This window comes from Lepisosteus platostomus, chromosome 18 (assembly GCF_059453375.1).
Source record: "Lepisosteus platostomus isolate fLepPlt1 chromosome 18, fLepPlt1.hap1, whole genome shotgun sequence".
NCBI classification, from domain to species: domain Eukaryota; kingdom Metazoa; phylum Chordata; class Actinopteri; order Semionotiformes; family Lepisosteidae; genus Lepisosteus; species Lepisosteus platostomus.
In genome coordinates this window covers 9,120,838-9,135,951 of record NC_142628.1, presented here as the reverse complement: position 1 = coordinate 9,135,951, position 15,114 = coordinate 9,120,838, and the positions used below count along the sequence as shown (strand labels likewise).

At 36.3% G+C, this 15,114-nt stretch overlaps 1 protein-coding gene across 1 annotated transcript; it reads left to right on the top strand.

The window, feature by feature from the left end:
• Window positions 1-5,661: 5,661 nt before the first annotated feature.
• On the top strand, window positions 5,662-14,434 carry LOC148645609 (uncharacterized). Its single transcript, XM_088612124.1, has 13 exons — window positions 5,662-6,055; window positions 6,346-6,539; window positions 6,990-7,127; window positions 7,797-7,935; window positions 9,349-9,526; window positions 10,336-10,477; window positions 10,611-10,769; window positions 10,849-10,907; window positions 11,071-11,246; window positions 11,450-11,850; window positions 12,075-12,171; window positions 12,755-12,956; window positions 13,708-14,434. Exons 1-13 carry the CDS (start codon window positions 5,936-5,938, stop codon window positions 13,833-13,835), a joined length of 2,133 nt encoding a protein of 710 aa, XP_088468250.1. The 5' UTR covers window positions 5,662-5,935; the 3' UTR covers window positions 13,836-14,434.
• The last annotated feature ends 680 nt before the right edge of the window (window positions 14,435-15,114 follow it).

Genomic DNA, 15,114 nt, shown 5'->3' with positions numbered 1-15,114 from the left:
AGGTGTTATATTTTGTTGCTGCTGCAGCTGTTGTTGTTCGTTGACTAAATACATTTTTATTTTAACGAATAACAACAACTGCAGCAACAACATTTTAAGAATTAAAAAAAAACATGTTTTCTTGTCATACAACTTCAAATCCGAAGTCATCGAGCAGGAAACCCCCCTCTGTCTACGACAGTTCAAGTTTATTTCCGAGTGACACGAACCTGCATAACAAGTTTAATCACTATCTAGTGGACTAGATCTTATCTGTTTGGACAAGCAATGATTGCTGGTTTTAGTCATACAGTATTTGAACTGCACTTCTAAACATCATGAGATGGTACACGATACACTGTATCTTTAATAATGAAATGTACTTTTATGCATGAATCAGAAATGTGAAAAATAACCTCAGAATCTGTAACATCTTTTCTGTCTTGAATGTTTTAATATTGTTGTTTGGCCCTATATTTAGCTCATCAGAAATAAACCTTACGTGTAAAGTAGCACAGCCTGCGATTATGAATAAGGACATTACAAAGATCACCCAACTCCAGCGATATACTGTACATGCTGCTGCTCAGATCATGAGGTAGAGGTGGATTAATGCACTGCTAAGTGATATTTAGCGATAATGGATGACAGAAATGCTCCACGAACATGCTTTACATCTTTAAACCAATACACATCCCTATATAGAAAGGACACATGTACTACATTTTAAAGCCCACAATTAAGACCATTTCACTGAATTAGTAATACTAAGCCTTTCAAATGCAGAAATCACCCCCCCCCCCCCCCCCCCGTTGCTGTTATCAATTCATAATGCAGCTTTATATAAAATTCTACATAGGATCATAAAACATTTAAAGTTTGTATTAGTCTGTTAATCCAAATTTCTAATTTAAAAAACGAAAGCAATGTTAGGCAGTACACAGTATATGAAACTGTATTCTACTTCCTCCTGTTTTCTGGCACTTATTTGATGCATTGAATGGTATTTACAGTTCAGTTTACCTTTAACTACTTAGAAAAAACACCTTTTTTTCATTACCCATGTCCACCAACTGAACAGTTTTTATTTTCAATTTCCTAAAACATATAATCTTGTTTTTTGCTATCTTTCCTTCTTTTGGCTATATTTCAACATTTGCTATTGTTACATCACTTTATTAGCCATCTACAATTTCTTGCATTAGGAATTTTTTATTTTCGCATACCACAGCTCGCTCTCCATGAGACACACAGGCACACAGACACACAGACAGGGAGAGAGAAGCTCAGGGTCAGCCATTTATACAGCCTGTAACTCTGCATAATCTTAGAATGCAGTTTCTTTGTGGAACCACCCTCATGCTGTAAGAAATGTTTGCATGAATAAGACTGTTTGCACAGTTAGAATTATATGGAGGTTGGATCAATTCCATGTTATTATTCATGGAGAAAAGGAAAAATCTCCTGGAAGGTGATTTATTATTAAATTCAAAAGGTTGCAGAAGGTCTCGTCATACTCTAAAGATAATAAGTTATGAAGTGAATTTACACCTAATCATGTTCATAATGTCTCCTTCTAATTTCAATGCATCCTCCTAGGGAACGGATACATTCTGAAATACTCTTAGCATGTCAGATTAAATTAAATTAACTTGTTAGATTCCTGCCTTGAAATCCTCAGCAATATGTATTAGCTTGAAATACTCCATGGTTCAGGTATTGCCGCGGGCAAAACCTACATGGATTTATATCAGTGGGTCTGATTGAGTGGCTCAATGGGTAGCCAAGCCTGTCCCTGAAAGAACGGTCAAAAGCTTACATTATCAGTGAATCATTAACTTTAAACATTCAACTCTCAATGTCAATTTCTTTGAACAGCCACCACAGGAATCAAACTCTAAAATCATATTTTTTTCTCAATGAATATATTTTATTTGCATTGTGTCACACCATTTTGAGTGTTCTTAAAACACTCTACATTCTAAGATACCAGTTTCTTAAGATATAATTCCTCATTCGTTAACTAGCCTTATAAAGAAATCAGCGCACCGAATCTGACGCATGAGCAGGTGCTGAAATTGGCAGATTAAGAAAACAAAACACCCTGCTGTTTTGTGCCTTGATTTTGTTATCAACATAATGAACATCATAATAATATTTATTCTTTCTTGCCACTCTTTTGGAAACATCACCCAAACATTGCACAGCAGCAGCATTTGATAAGTGAGAAAATACTAAACCCATGAACAAAAGATAACTAGTATTCAAGAAACAAAAAGATAGGTTTCATAAGTGGCTAAGTGAAAACATACACACCAAATTGATAGACCACCTTTAAGCACCAGAATTTCTCCTGGATGGCCTCAAGCAACTGCTGTAGGGATATACAGTACTGTACATGTACAGTATGTGACACAGTTTCTTTGGTCTAATGAAATCCAGATGTAGATTATCCCAAAGAGGCATAGGTTGATTATTATTCTTCCTTAAAGATGTGGTATATTGGAATTGGGTTCAATTACAAAACTAAAGCAGAATCACATTATCTTCCTACAATGTATTTACATAACTGTCAGCTTTGCAATCTCAAGCTTTTTAAATTTAAATAGCGCTGAATTAATTACATATGTGGAACATTTTTTGTTTTTCTGCTTTACAAAAAATTCTTGTTTGCAGTTCATATGTACTGGAAATATACCACTTCCTCAGTGACGTTTTATCTAGATCCTATTGTTCTCCTCCCCACTGATAGCTGATGAGTACTGGCGCACATCCAGGTGGATGCTGCACATTGGTGGTGGTGGAGGGGATTACCTGTAAAGCGCTTTGAGTGAAGTGTCCAGAAAAGCACTATATACGTGTAAGGAATTATAATTATTATTGTAAAATGTATCACATCACAGTAACAAATTATGTTACCAGTTACTGCTGTGGCATTCATCAGCTATCCCTCACAGTCGAGGATGAAAGTTTTCCATGAACTCACAGATGACTGATAGGACCTAATGACATCCACACACTCTTGAGAAGTTGAAATAGAACTGTGTTTTAAGGTACAGTATCTGATTATGTACAGCACAATTTTGTAAACAATCTTCTGGGTCTCAAAGTAATTTGCTTATTGTCAAGATAGATATACTCTGTCCATGAAATTCAGTCATAATATTGATAGTGCATTTCAGCCTGAAAGCTCACAGCAACCACACCCAACAGGATATGTGGCAAGGAGGCTCCTGAGTATATATATATAAATGAGCAGCCAGAAATGCTTTCTAGCATCGGCATGACTGATATCATTTTAGTTTTTGAATCACTCATACAGTAAGCTGTTGTTGCGGTTAACTACCAGAGGCTCAGAATGAAAGCATTGCAATTTATCAGGAAATGGACTTCAGAAATCATCAGGACGACAAACCGTGTTTTATAAGTTTTCAGATACTGCCACCTAGTGTTTCAATTGGTTCAATCCATCATATATTAGAAAATACACCACCAGCAGCACTGTTACAGTATGTACCTGTTGTTAAAATGAAAGACATTACGCTCTGAGGTTCAACATTTCTGACCCCAAGACCTGGAGCAGTTTCATTACGTAGTTACTAATCATTTTCCTGATCAATATTATTTTGTCACACGTTATGCAGACTTGTAAACTATTGACTTCCTACGTTAAAGTAATATGTAGATGCATGCTTGCACATTCTAACGTGAGAACTGTGTTCAGTGAGTAAGCGTGCCAATGTCCTTGTGTGTGTCATAGTGTGCATTAGTTAGTGCGCTGTCACAGTGTGGGTGTTTGTATCAGTGAGAATAAGTGTGTCTGCAACACAACAGGTCCTTTATAGATTACAAAGCCTGTAAAGATCTAATATTTAGAGGCACATTTAAGAAAAATGTTTTTCTAAAAGTTTTTTTACATGGGTCAGTGATAAATCTTGTACTTGCTGCCCACCCTAGTATTGTTTTCTATAGCTATATTTAATTTTTAGGAGATCATTATTGATTGCAGTACTGAACTATTAATACACAGTATGGTTTCCAGTCCAGGTTTTTGGAAAAGGCTGAACAAGGTAATTTTATAAACTTTAAAGGTGAAACTTATTTGCATTTATATATTAAGAATAAAACCCCAGGAACCTCATTTTTTCATTAGAACAATATGTTGTAAATTTAGCTAACTAAACGTTCCAAAGAGAGGTGTTAGTACAGTATGAGTGCTGTAGAGAAGTGCTGAATTCATTAACAGTTCAAGTGGGCAGTGGGTGCTGCTTTCTTAGTCAAACTCAATCAATGGTTATTGTCAGGTCTAACTTGAGCTCTATCATGTGCTTTTGGTTTCATTTCTGCCTCAGCTGCTTCTGACACATACGAGCTGTCATAGGTATACAGTATAAGGAATTCATAGAGCTTTTTGGCATTTCAGCACTTTAATTGTGCCTGGCCTCAGCATCATAAAGGGTGTTCTTTTTGTTTTGTTCCTTTAATGTATTAAATAGATTCATATATAATTTTTCATATTTAAATACATATTAATTTGCTTATTAATGACTCATCATTTTGCATAACTATTCCATGTTAAGACTTTGTAGCAGCAGTACAAGTGCTGTAGTTCAATGAGTTGGGAGATGCTCCTTTCAAATCATATTTGAACAACATCTTTAGACACTTGCACTTAAAACCTGACAAATGACATAATTTCACCCTAACATTAGGACAGCTCTCAGGTGCACCTCATACTTCTCATAGACTAGGAGACCCAGAGCTTCTGGTGATCAGAATGCACATTCTCCCCAGAGTAAAATATATTAAATGTAATGCACCAAGATTGTCAATTACAAGTGTGCATTTTACAGTGCATTCATACAATGCCTTTTTGCCTGTATTGACTGTACACTCACAATCGTGAAGCAAATCATATTGATGAGTTCCGACCTGATCTGTTAAAGTTTTGAAGTTTTTTTCCCCAAAACTGTGTCTGCATTAACAAAAGCTTATTTAAAGCTGCAGCAATATTTAGTTTATTTTAATAAAATGTATTTGGAAACAAATGCATCAATATTTTACACATCATTTTTTAAAACCCTACACCTACAAATGGATCTTGCTACCAGCTGCACAGTTGGATTTTCCGTATTGGAATAATTTCAGACGAATGACTGACCCACTTACACTCTGGAAAATCTGTACAGTTCGTCGTGAAGCTCGCTTTTCTCTCTCTAACACAAAGGTCTTTGTGGTGATCAGCACGACAGCTCCAGTAATACAATGTGCTATGACATGGAAGCTGAAACAATACAATCCGAGAGAAAGACCATGTTCCTAAGAAGGGAATTGGGAGCCTGTAACAAGTTACCAAATTAGCAGTTAAAACTGAAATAGGGCGACAAGAACACAATAACAATTCTGACAAACTGGTTCATTTGAATGTTGTACTGAATGAACTGTATACTTAGCAGTGTTAATCCTGCACATAAATCCTTGGCTTTTCAAAAATATTTTTTTTAGTTTCTTTAATTCGCTCTATTTTGTGATCGTTACACTGCTTTGGAGTATATTAAAAGATCAGGCCCTGATAATTAAATTATTACCAGGTGATGTTGCAAACTGGATTGACAGTCATTAAGGAAGAGATTACCAGTGTGTTCCAAAATACATACAATATGACACCATGCGTGCTTCTCGTCTTTTGCGTGTGCACTATCTTGGGCAAATTATCGTGTTAGCGCTCAAGACAATCTCATTTGCGACTCCGAACTATCACGAATAAAGAATAGTTACGACAGGAAGCGAACGAAATAGAAGTCTATTTAACACTATGTACGAGTACAAACTTTAGTTTCCCCCCTTTCATATATCAGTTGATTAACAATTATTCTAATAACGAGCATCTGCAATCGTAGTTTATAAAGAACGCTTCGCTCTCGACTTTCAACATACTGTCAGAGTCAGAGTAACGATGAATCTTCTAATACTGTGTCGTTTCTGCAGTCTGATTTCTTTTAGCTTTTCATCTCATATTCTGGGGGCGATTATGTACTTCACACCACGAGGAAAAAATCCTGATGATACGTTTAGAGTAAGTAATGTTTGTCCAATTAAAGGCGTGTTGCCTGCGTTTAAATATTTTAAATGCAGGCAAAATTTTCTCTAGCCAAAAATTGCCGATAAGAGGGAAACGTTTAGTTATCCATCACTAAATTGTTCACTACTTTACATGCTTGTTCAGTGTCAATAAAATTAATTCATCATTATCAATCGTACTCTCTAAATATGCACCGGGGATGAGTACATTTTTCTTTTCTTGGAAAACTATTTTATTTTGCATTAAGCACTGTTTTATTGGATAATTTCTATCGTCACTTGCAGGTGGACTATTGGGTTAAAGAATCCTTCACTAATGGATGCCATTCTGAATTGCATTTGAGGTGCTTTAAAGGTACCTGTGGAGAAAACGTGCATTATGAATTTGGGAAGATAGACGATGACATTTTAGGGAACTGGTGTCAAGCAGAAGGGTATATGTCTTTTGACATTACAACCAATAAACCTTTTGTTTTAAGGTGAGTTTTTTTTTCAAATCACCATGATGAATATGAAATATTTAAATTGTTTGGGTAGCCAAGCACACATTATTTGTACAGATTATGTAAGGATTTGTTTTTTGTTTTTGCATACCAATATATGAATTCAGCTTTTGCTATGGAGTTATATAGTCTTATTTTGAGACTTGTATTAAATCTAAAGACTGTCATTTATAGGTGGAATCCTACAAGCCAGGATATATGCTAAGACTTATTCCCCTGTGCAACATTGACATTGAAGTAAGAACTCATAAGTGGCAGTGAAGGTTTAGTGGCTGTATGGTTCAAGACCATTTTCTCTTTCATTCCTTTGAAGAGAAGTTATTTATCCTAAGTTTACTACTGCTTTACACGTTCAAGGCCAGAAAGTTAAGATTGTCTTTTTTTGCTACATTTTTTAAGATTTTTCTTTTTGTTTCATCAATGCAGGGCAACCAACTGCTGCTGGGTTAATAATTCAGCTAATGCCAATTGGTGGCAGCTTTTGACCTATGTGGATTTAGGAACAAGATCTGACACGCGGTCTTCCAACAGATCCCCAACGACAACAATTCTACCAGAAATAAGGTTTTGCTGTCAGATCTCCATCTGTCAGTTTATTTTTATAATCCTAGAATGCCTCTTCTTTTTGTATAGCCTTAGGTACTGTTCTTTATTGGTAAAGGATATTTGTGGTAAAACGCAATTGCTTCATAAACGTTATGATGAAGATACTGCCTTATTTAACTTAATCATTCATCTAATTGGGATGGTTATCATTTAGTTTATTCTTTCGGTTGTGATTTCTTTGAAGTTTAACTCTTTCCTAAGACGGTGTAATGTGGTAGTTTTTGTTCCCTTTTTGACATGACTGTCACACTTCAAAAGTGACGCATGCAGTAAGTGTTCCAAATCTGATAACGCACTGAAAAACGTATGTAATGTATTGTAGGTTAGTGATCAACTGCATTTCACTTTGTTTCTGACATTTAGCCTTCATAAGGTGCTGGGTAAAGAGACCTCTCATGTCATCCCATTCTTAGCATCCAGTTTTTAATGTTAAGTGTTCTGCAATATGGAATGTAATCAACAAATGGGTTATGCACATCACTATAATATGATGTAGAAATAGAGTAAATCTTTGGTTACAGAATGTTTTTTTAGAATGCATTAATGTTTTAGTAATTTTACTCTGGATAATTAAATTATTGGAAATCAAAACTAGACAGTAGCTTGTTTGGGTTTCATCTTTTCAAGGGCTCCTCAGAACTGCCCAACTACATACAATCTATTGGCTCATGACCCAGATGGAGATCATGTTAGATGCAGATATGGACTGAAGAGCAATTCAGAGTGTGTTGCATGTAGTCAACATTCAGGTTTCTATCTTGATCAGGTAATGGTAATTATCCTACAGATCTGCATGATGTATAAGATTTGCTGTTTTTACAACATAAGCATAATTATAGTTCACAATTGATTGTGTTGGCTCACATGTTTATTTAGAACTCCTGTTTTAAAAACAGCACTTGGGCATTTATGCCTAATATTGTAGTTAACATAATAGGGATTCAAGGTTTCCTACAGTCTTTTTAATTTTTCTCATTTCAAAATGCGTGTAAGTATGCCTACTGTAAAATAACTATCACAAACTGTTACTAGAAGTAAACTTATAATTGTTAGCAATAATTCTCACATTTTTGGATTACTTTGATCATGCAGTGTGTATTATGTTTTAGGGATTCTTATACTGTAGGTCAATGTAAACATATTTTAACAATTTCTCTTCAACTGACTAATCCAAGATTGCTCCTTAGCTGTTTAAAACCTAAGATGTGATGTTATTTCCTTAAGCTCAGCTTGTTTAGGAGTGTGTTTTCCTAAACTGGGAATGTGAAGATAGAGAATAGTACTTGTAAGAGGAGAGTGGCAAGGTTCACAGTTCTAAAAGGCTTAGTATGTGACTGAAGGCTCCATGTACTGTATATCAACCTTGCCCAGACACTTACAGAGCTTATAAACTTGTTGACTTTGCAAATGGGGCAAAACCAAATGAGGTGAAGATGAGCATGATGGTGGGAATGATATCTGCACTTCATTCTGAAATTGGAATATATGTTGACATATTAGGCGTTACAAACAATAACAGGAAGGACCATGTACGGGTAAATTAAATTGTAGATACAGTCTAGCTAAAAAGCAATATTTTCCAGACATGTAGAAAGCAAACAGAATGTTTGAATATACTGTATTGCAAAATGTGTTATGACAGTAGTGATGCTGAATGTCTTAATTCAGATATGCAACCCTAATTAGAATGTAAATATGTTTTGAGTATTCTTAGAAAAGGAATAACTTAACTCAGCGTTTATTTAAATTACTTAAGTCCTTAATAAAGTGGTGGCCTGAAAATAATTGAGAATAAAATGTACTGTAATTTACTTCTTGATTAAAATAATTGTGGCTATCTGGTGCAAATTGTCTGTCTATACTGTTGAAACTGATTACTGTTCAAGAAACAGTTTGAAGACCTTGAACCAATAAGTTAATAGCAACTAAACAAGCAATATAGTTAAGAAAAACTCTATTTTTTTTATCTTGGATTTTATTTTTATGATAAATGAAACGTTGAACCCTTTTGAAATTTTATTTTTCTTCTCCTGCCTTATTGTTGTGTGCAACCTGTAATGCTCTATGGGTGCAATAAGAAAAAGTGAGCCAAGTGTATGGAACTGAGAAAATTTAGATGATTGTTCTTACATTTGTGAAGATTTTGAAATGCGCTTGTTGTGGATTTTTTTTCTTTTAGGGAACATGCACTTTATTATTTTCTGAATCTTTGTGGCTTGTGTATGTGTTTGAAATAGTACTGGAGGACTTTCCAAGGGAAGACATTAACCTCACCTACACGGATGGCACTTCCTCCATTAGAACTCCTCAGCAGTCTTCCCCACTCAGCAAAATTCCTTTGCAATTTGTTTTTAAAGGTGAGACTTGTGATTCTGTAAACATTGAGATCTGGTAGAAATTTTAAAAGTTTTAGCATTGAGGTTTGTATACCAGGTGTGAGCCTGGTCAGTACCTGGATTTGAGACCTCCTGGGAAAAACTAAGGTTGCTGCTGGAAGAGGTGTTGGTGGAGCCAGCAGGAGGCACTAACCCTGCGGTCCAGTTGGGTCCTAATGCCCCAGTATAGTGACGGGGACACTATACTGTAAAAAGGCACTGTCCTTCGGATGAGAAGTAAAACCGAGATCCTGACTCTCTGTGGTCATTAAAAATCCCAGGGTGTTTCTTAAAAAGAGTAGGGCTGTAACCCCATTGTCCTAGCTGAATTTCCCATTGGCCCTTATCAATCATGGCCTCCTTATAATTCCCATCTATGAACTGGTTTTGTCACTCTGTTCTCCTCCCCCTGAGAGCTGATGTGTGGTGAGTGTTCTGGCGCACTATGGCTGCCGTCGCATCATCCAGGTGGGTGCTGCACATTGGTGGTGGTGGAGGGGAGTCCCCATTACCTGTAAAAGCGCTTTGAGTGGAGTGTCCAGAAAAGCGCTATATAAGTGTAAGCAATTATTATTTATTATTGTATCCAATTACTTAGTTTCTCATTACATTTTCAGTTACTGTTTGCAGGAGCTGAATTTTTAATGTGGTTTTTGTGATTTAATTGCTGTTTATTTTTATTAATAGTTTAAATTTTATCGACACTTTATTTGAAGAGATCATTTGAAAATCCTATTGGACTTCTATTAATGTAGGAAGCTGCAAGTATCACACTGTTGCACGTTTTTCAGTTAATCCTCCAGTGCCTTCTTGTGAGTTTGGAGAATTCAGGCCCCAGTTCCTCTTGCCCACTCCTTCTCAGGGAGCTTTCAGAGAAGCTACAGTTGGCCGCGAGTTCCAGCTCACTGTCGCAGCACAAGCAAATCTTTCAGTGTAAGATGGTTTTAAATTCATTCAAGTGATGTAAACTGCATCTTTAACATTCATTTAACTTTTTCCTGACCTCCACTTATTTGTAACCTTATGTTCTACCTAAAAATCTTTTCCTTTTTTTTTTTTGTTGAAGGGTATATGATATCAAAGTCAGTGGACCTCTGAATATTACTAAAACATTCCATTACAATGGGACAAGTAAGATCGGGCAGATAATTGCAAAGTGGACACCACAAGACAATGATGTGGGGCTCCATGTTCCTATGTGTTTTATTGCAGAAACAAGAGACAGGTAATTTATTAAGGTTATTTATTACTCATTGTGCATTTCCTAAACTTCTAAAATTAAGTGTGTAATTTACTTTTTTTAGGTACCAGTCAGACCTAAGATGTATAGTAGTGTTGGTTGGAACTGCTGCTACACAGACAAGTAAGTACGTTCAAATGAATATACATCTATTAACTTTTTCAGTTGCCGTCTGCATTAATTGTGCTATTAACTAGGTATGAGTGAGTAACTGCTTACACCTACTGTATAAGACTAATTAAATTGTTGAATGGTGTGATGTTGTAAGTAATTACGTAATCAACAGGAGAAGCCGAAGTTGTGTGTTCTGAAAGCACAATGTCAGTATTTGTGGACAAGTCTTCCATTCATGAAGTTGATGAAAATAATTTGCGGCTCAATGACCCATCTTGCAAAGTGACATCCAATAAATCCCACTTCATTGCCTCAGTTTCATTAAATTCATGTGGGACAGAGCTTGAGGTAATTTCCCTCTTTTTTGCTTTATTTGACCTTGAATATTTGCACATCATTATAGACAGTGTCTTCCATAATGCATACAGAAAAGATGTTAAACTGCATATTAAAAAAAAAACAAGATCCTTTTATACATTTACCAATTATGAATGGCTTTCCAAAGAAGTTTTTTTCCCATATGCCCTATAATGTTTTTAATGTATTTTCAGGAAATGGAGAATTCCTTGGTTTTCAAAAATGAAATTACAACATTTGATGCGCCTCATGATGTCATCACCAGGGGGAATGTTCTAGAGATACCATTTTCTTGCTCCTTTCCCAAAACATTCCTGACATCTGGCTCCTTCACTGTGCACAAGACAGTTGATACATTCACAAGTTCAGGCTCTGGAAGATTCACCTATGTCTTTGAGTTCTATAACAGTAGTGCTTTCACAGAGCTCATTAAGCCCAGCACCTACCCAGTGAAGGCTGAACAAGGAGAGATGCTGTACGTGAGCATACAAGTACACTCGTCTTTGAACACTACCCAGCTTTTTGTGGAGTCTTGCAGAGCAACCCCTCATGATGACCCAGATGATCCAATATATTATGACATAATAAAAAATGGGTACGTAATTTATTCTCTACAGATGTGTTTGGCCTTTAGTCTATTCGTATTTGTCAATATATCTACAGTAATGTTCATAATTGCTACACTGCCTGTTACCAGAATCTTGTCAATTACCATTGTGCAACTTGTTTCTGCTCTCGATTTTTTTTTTCTCTTCTTCCTACCATACTCTATCCATCCCATGAGAAAATTGTTGTTGAATTGATTTTTTTTTTTGGTAGGTGCAAAATTGATGATACTTTAGTGGTCTACCCAAGCAACCAGACGGTTTATCGCTTTGGAATGAAAGCTTTCAGTTTCATTGGGGAGTATAACCAGGTGAAACCTCAAGATTTACTGGGAGGGGGAATGTTAAAATTGGATGCTAATTGCAGATGTGTGTAAATAAGATCCTGATCATAACAGAATTCGATTCCCTTACCCCACCACCTGTTTTAAAGAGTGTTGCTTCACTGTGAATTTTGTTTTTAGACTGCTGAGAATCCTTTTTCAAAAGAAATAGCCCATACAGTACGAAGTGAGAATGCCACATCTGTGACAACTGGCTTGTGCTACAGAGAGTATGATGAGTGATTGGGTCTCAAATGGGCATACAGTATCTTAGTTTGGGGATTTTCAGAAAATGCTCTACTGTCTTTACTCATTTTAATTTTAATAAATATTAAATTCACTATGGATTTAGTTATACATCCCTGTTACAAAGTTGAAGAAATTCTACTGTAAACTATTATTTAAATGTATTGAAATTCATTCACCAACAGACAACAGCTTTATTCCAGTATCATAGTGAGTCCATGAGTTATGTGCTCCCTGTGCCGCAGTGATTGTGCTCTAGATGCATATTGTTTCAGAGTGAATTCTCTTCTGCCTGCTGACTAATTGCCACCATGTGTTGTTACAGGTGTATATCAATTGTGTTATCATCTTGTGCCTAGCCGGTAATCCCAACACTCGCTGTGCTCAAGGCTGTATAAATAGCACATCCTCCTCCCTTCACTCTGGGCTAAGCCATCTGAACAGAAGATCCTTGGGCATACAAACGGAGAGGCACTACATTTCTCAGGGACCTGTGCAGATAAATACGAATCTTACAGATAATTCAGGTAAAGACAGACCTGATGGCAAAAAAGTGCAGACGAAACTACCAAAAACACCAAATAATTGTCATGTGACAGATTCCTTAACTAAAAACCTCCTTGGATAAGACTCAACCAGATGTTTACTTAATTTATCAGTTTCTGTCTTAAACAGTAGATCATAGATTAATAGGCCCGTATTTTGACACTTGAGAAGGTAATCTCAGAGATTATAGGACAGAACAATCTATGGTTACCTTAATATAACCCAAATTACTCTGGCCTTTTTGCTTTTTTTTTTATATTCCGAAATTTTAATAAGTCTGCTTTCAAAAATAATGCACAACCCGAGTTATTGGTGTCCAGCAAAAATTGTTGAAAACCAAAAAACGAGCTTGATGTACACTCTCTGTACTCCAAAAAATGTATTAAATGCTGTCCACATTCAGTAGCCTTTGTCAAGACTTGCATACTTGGTTACACAAAGACATGCATTAGTTGTAAGCATTCCATATGGCAGGAAGCCTTCCTTTTAAAATCAATTAAGGAATTAATCCATTAGGTTGTATGTTATCTGTCCAATCACTTATGCTCATTTATTTTCAAAATGAAAACAGCTGGGATGCAGTCTTTGGGTCCTGTACTTCAAGGATATGACTGTCTTGCTGCTGAGAATATACTCTACTGGTGATTCCAAATGTATTTAATAATGAGTACATTTTCTTTTGTAGTGCAGTAGTAAACAGTTTTCTCTCCCACTTTTTTAATTTCACTGCAGATCTCGCAGTGAATGTGAACGTCAACACCGTGGTCGTCGCTGGGGCTGTTCTTGGCACCACTGTTATGGTGTGTGGTGCAGTCATCTACAAAACCAGAAGGGCCATTCGATACGACCTGCTGCAGTAACAAGAAAACCAGTATGGACTGACATTGGGTGCCACTTCTTTCACTCAGTTTACTGGCTGTGGAAGTCGTCCTTGCAGATTTTAAGGGCTTCTTTCTTCTTTTATGATAAGTAAAAGATGGGAAGATGGTAAACATGGATTCTTTCAGCCTGCACATCTTTCTATGCTTCAAAATTCAATCCTGCCATTTAGCAGTGCCTTGGATGCTTGCAGATGTCTCCACACAAGACATTTTGTTTGGTTTTTGTAAAGCAAGTATGGGTAGAGCTTCTCCCCCACCACTGCTTTTCTTTCATTCATTCTGGAGACATTTGGAACATAAGCAATCCAGGAACTTAGCCACCTAATACGAAGATGTGAATGATGCTGTTCAGCGCAACATCTTAATTTCATCTCTAGAATATATTTGATCCATGTAATTCATCATTGACAGAATGGGGATGATCTGTATTTGCGTAATGGCTTGATAATGTCTTATGCACAGATTTCTCTATCCCAAAAGTCAACATACAGTAGCTTATCTAAAACGCCATAATGAATTGTCATCTATCTGAAAACTAATGTTATATCGCTGTGAATAAAGGGGTAGAATGAATCAAATGGCAGTCACTTTGTAAGTGATGGAAACATTTATTTAATTCTGTTTTGTCAAGACTTTTAAAATGCACTTAAGCTGTTAGCTGGTCTAGCAGGAACATGCCTGCTTTTGTGCATGATCAGCTTGTGACTCTTTGAAATTGCCACAGACTGAAATCTTCAAAGACTGGGGGTTATCTTTTAAAGTTGGAGGCTAAGGTGTCAAAGATTCAGCTACCATATTGTCAGTTGTGACTTTTCCTGGCTTAGTATGAAATTCTACGGAAGCGCATTGCTGCCACCAAGGGGAAAAAACAATTCCGCCTTATCTTGGAATTACCAGATAGCATTGCTTACGTCAGTGTATGTACAACCCGTTATGTTGTGCACTGAATGCATGTAGAAGCTACCATGAACTTGGCTGGCACTTTCGGTTTAATTTACTTTCAACTGGGGTTTAGTCCTAATGAAATCTTGCAATTTTTAACAAATTTAAGAATCATTGCAAGCATGAGGACCAGTTTTGTGGGATTTAGAGATCAAAGCAATGATGGTTCCATTATGAACAGTTATACGTACAATCACTTAAAACTGTAACTCTGCACGTAGCGATATAGGTATTAAAGGAATAAGTTAAAGGTTTATTCCATGCTGAGAAGAAAAGAAACAATGTTTTGGCTGTTAGGGCTTCACAGCTGAAACAT

What these genes read in the sequence shown, in the direction of transcription:
- LOC148645609 (XM_088612124.1), top strand. Translation starts at nt 5,936, where the DNA reads ATGAATCTTCTAATACTGTGTCGTTTCTGCAGTCTGATTTCTTTTAGC. An exon ending in TTTGCAATTTGTTTTTAAAG is followed by an intron (nt 9,527 to 10,335) that starts GTGAGACTTGTG and finishes CACGTTTTTCAG; the next exon opens with TTAATCCTCCAGTGCCTTCT. An exon ending in CATGTGGGACAGAGCTTGAG is followed by an intron (nt 11,247 to 11,449) that starts GTAATTTCCCTC and finishes ATGTATTTTCAG; the next exon opens with GAAATGGAGAATTCCTTGGT.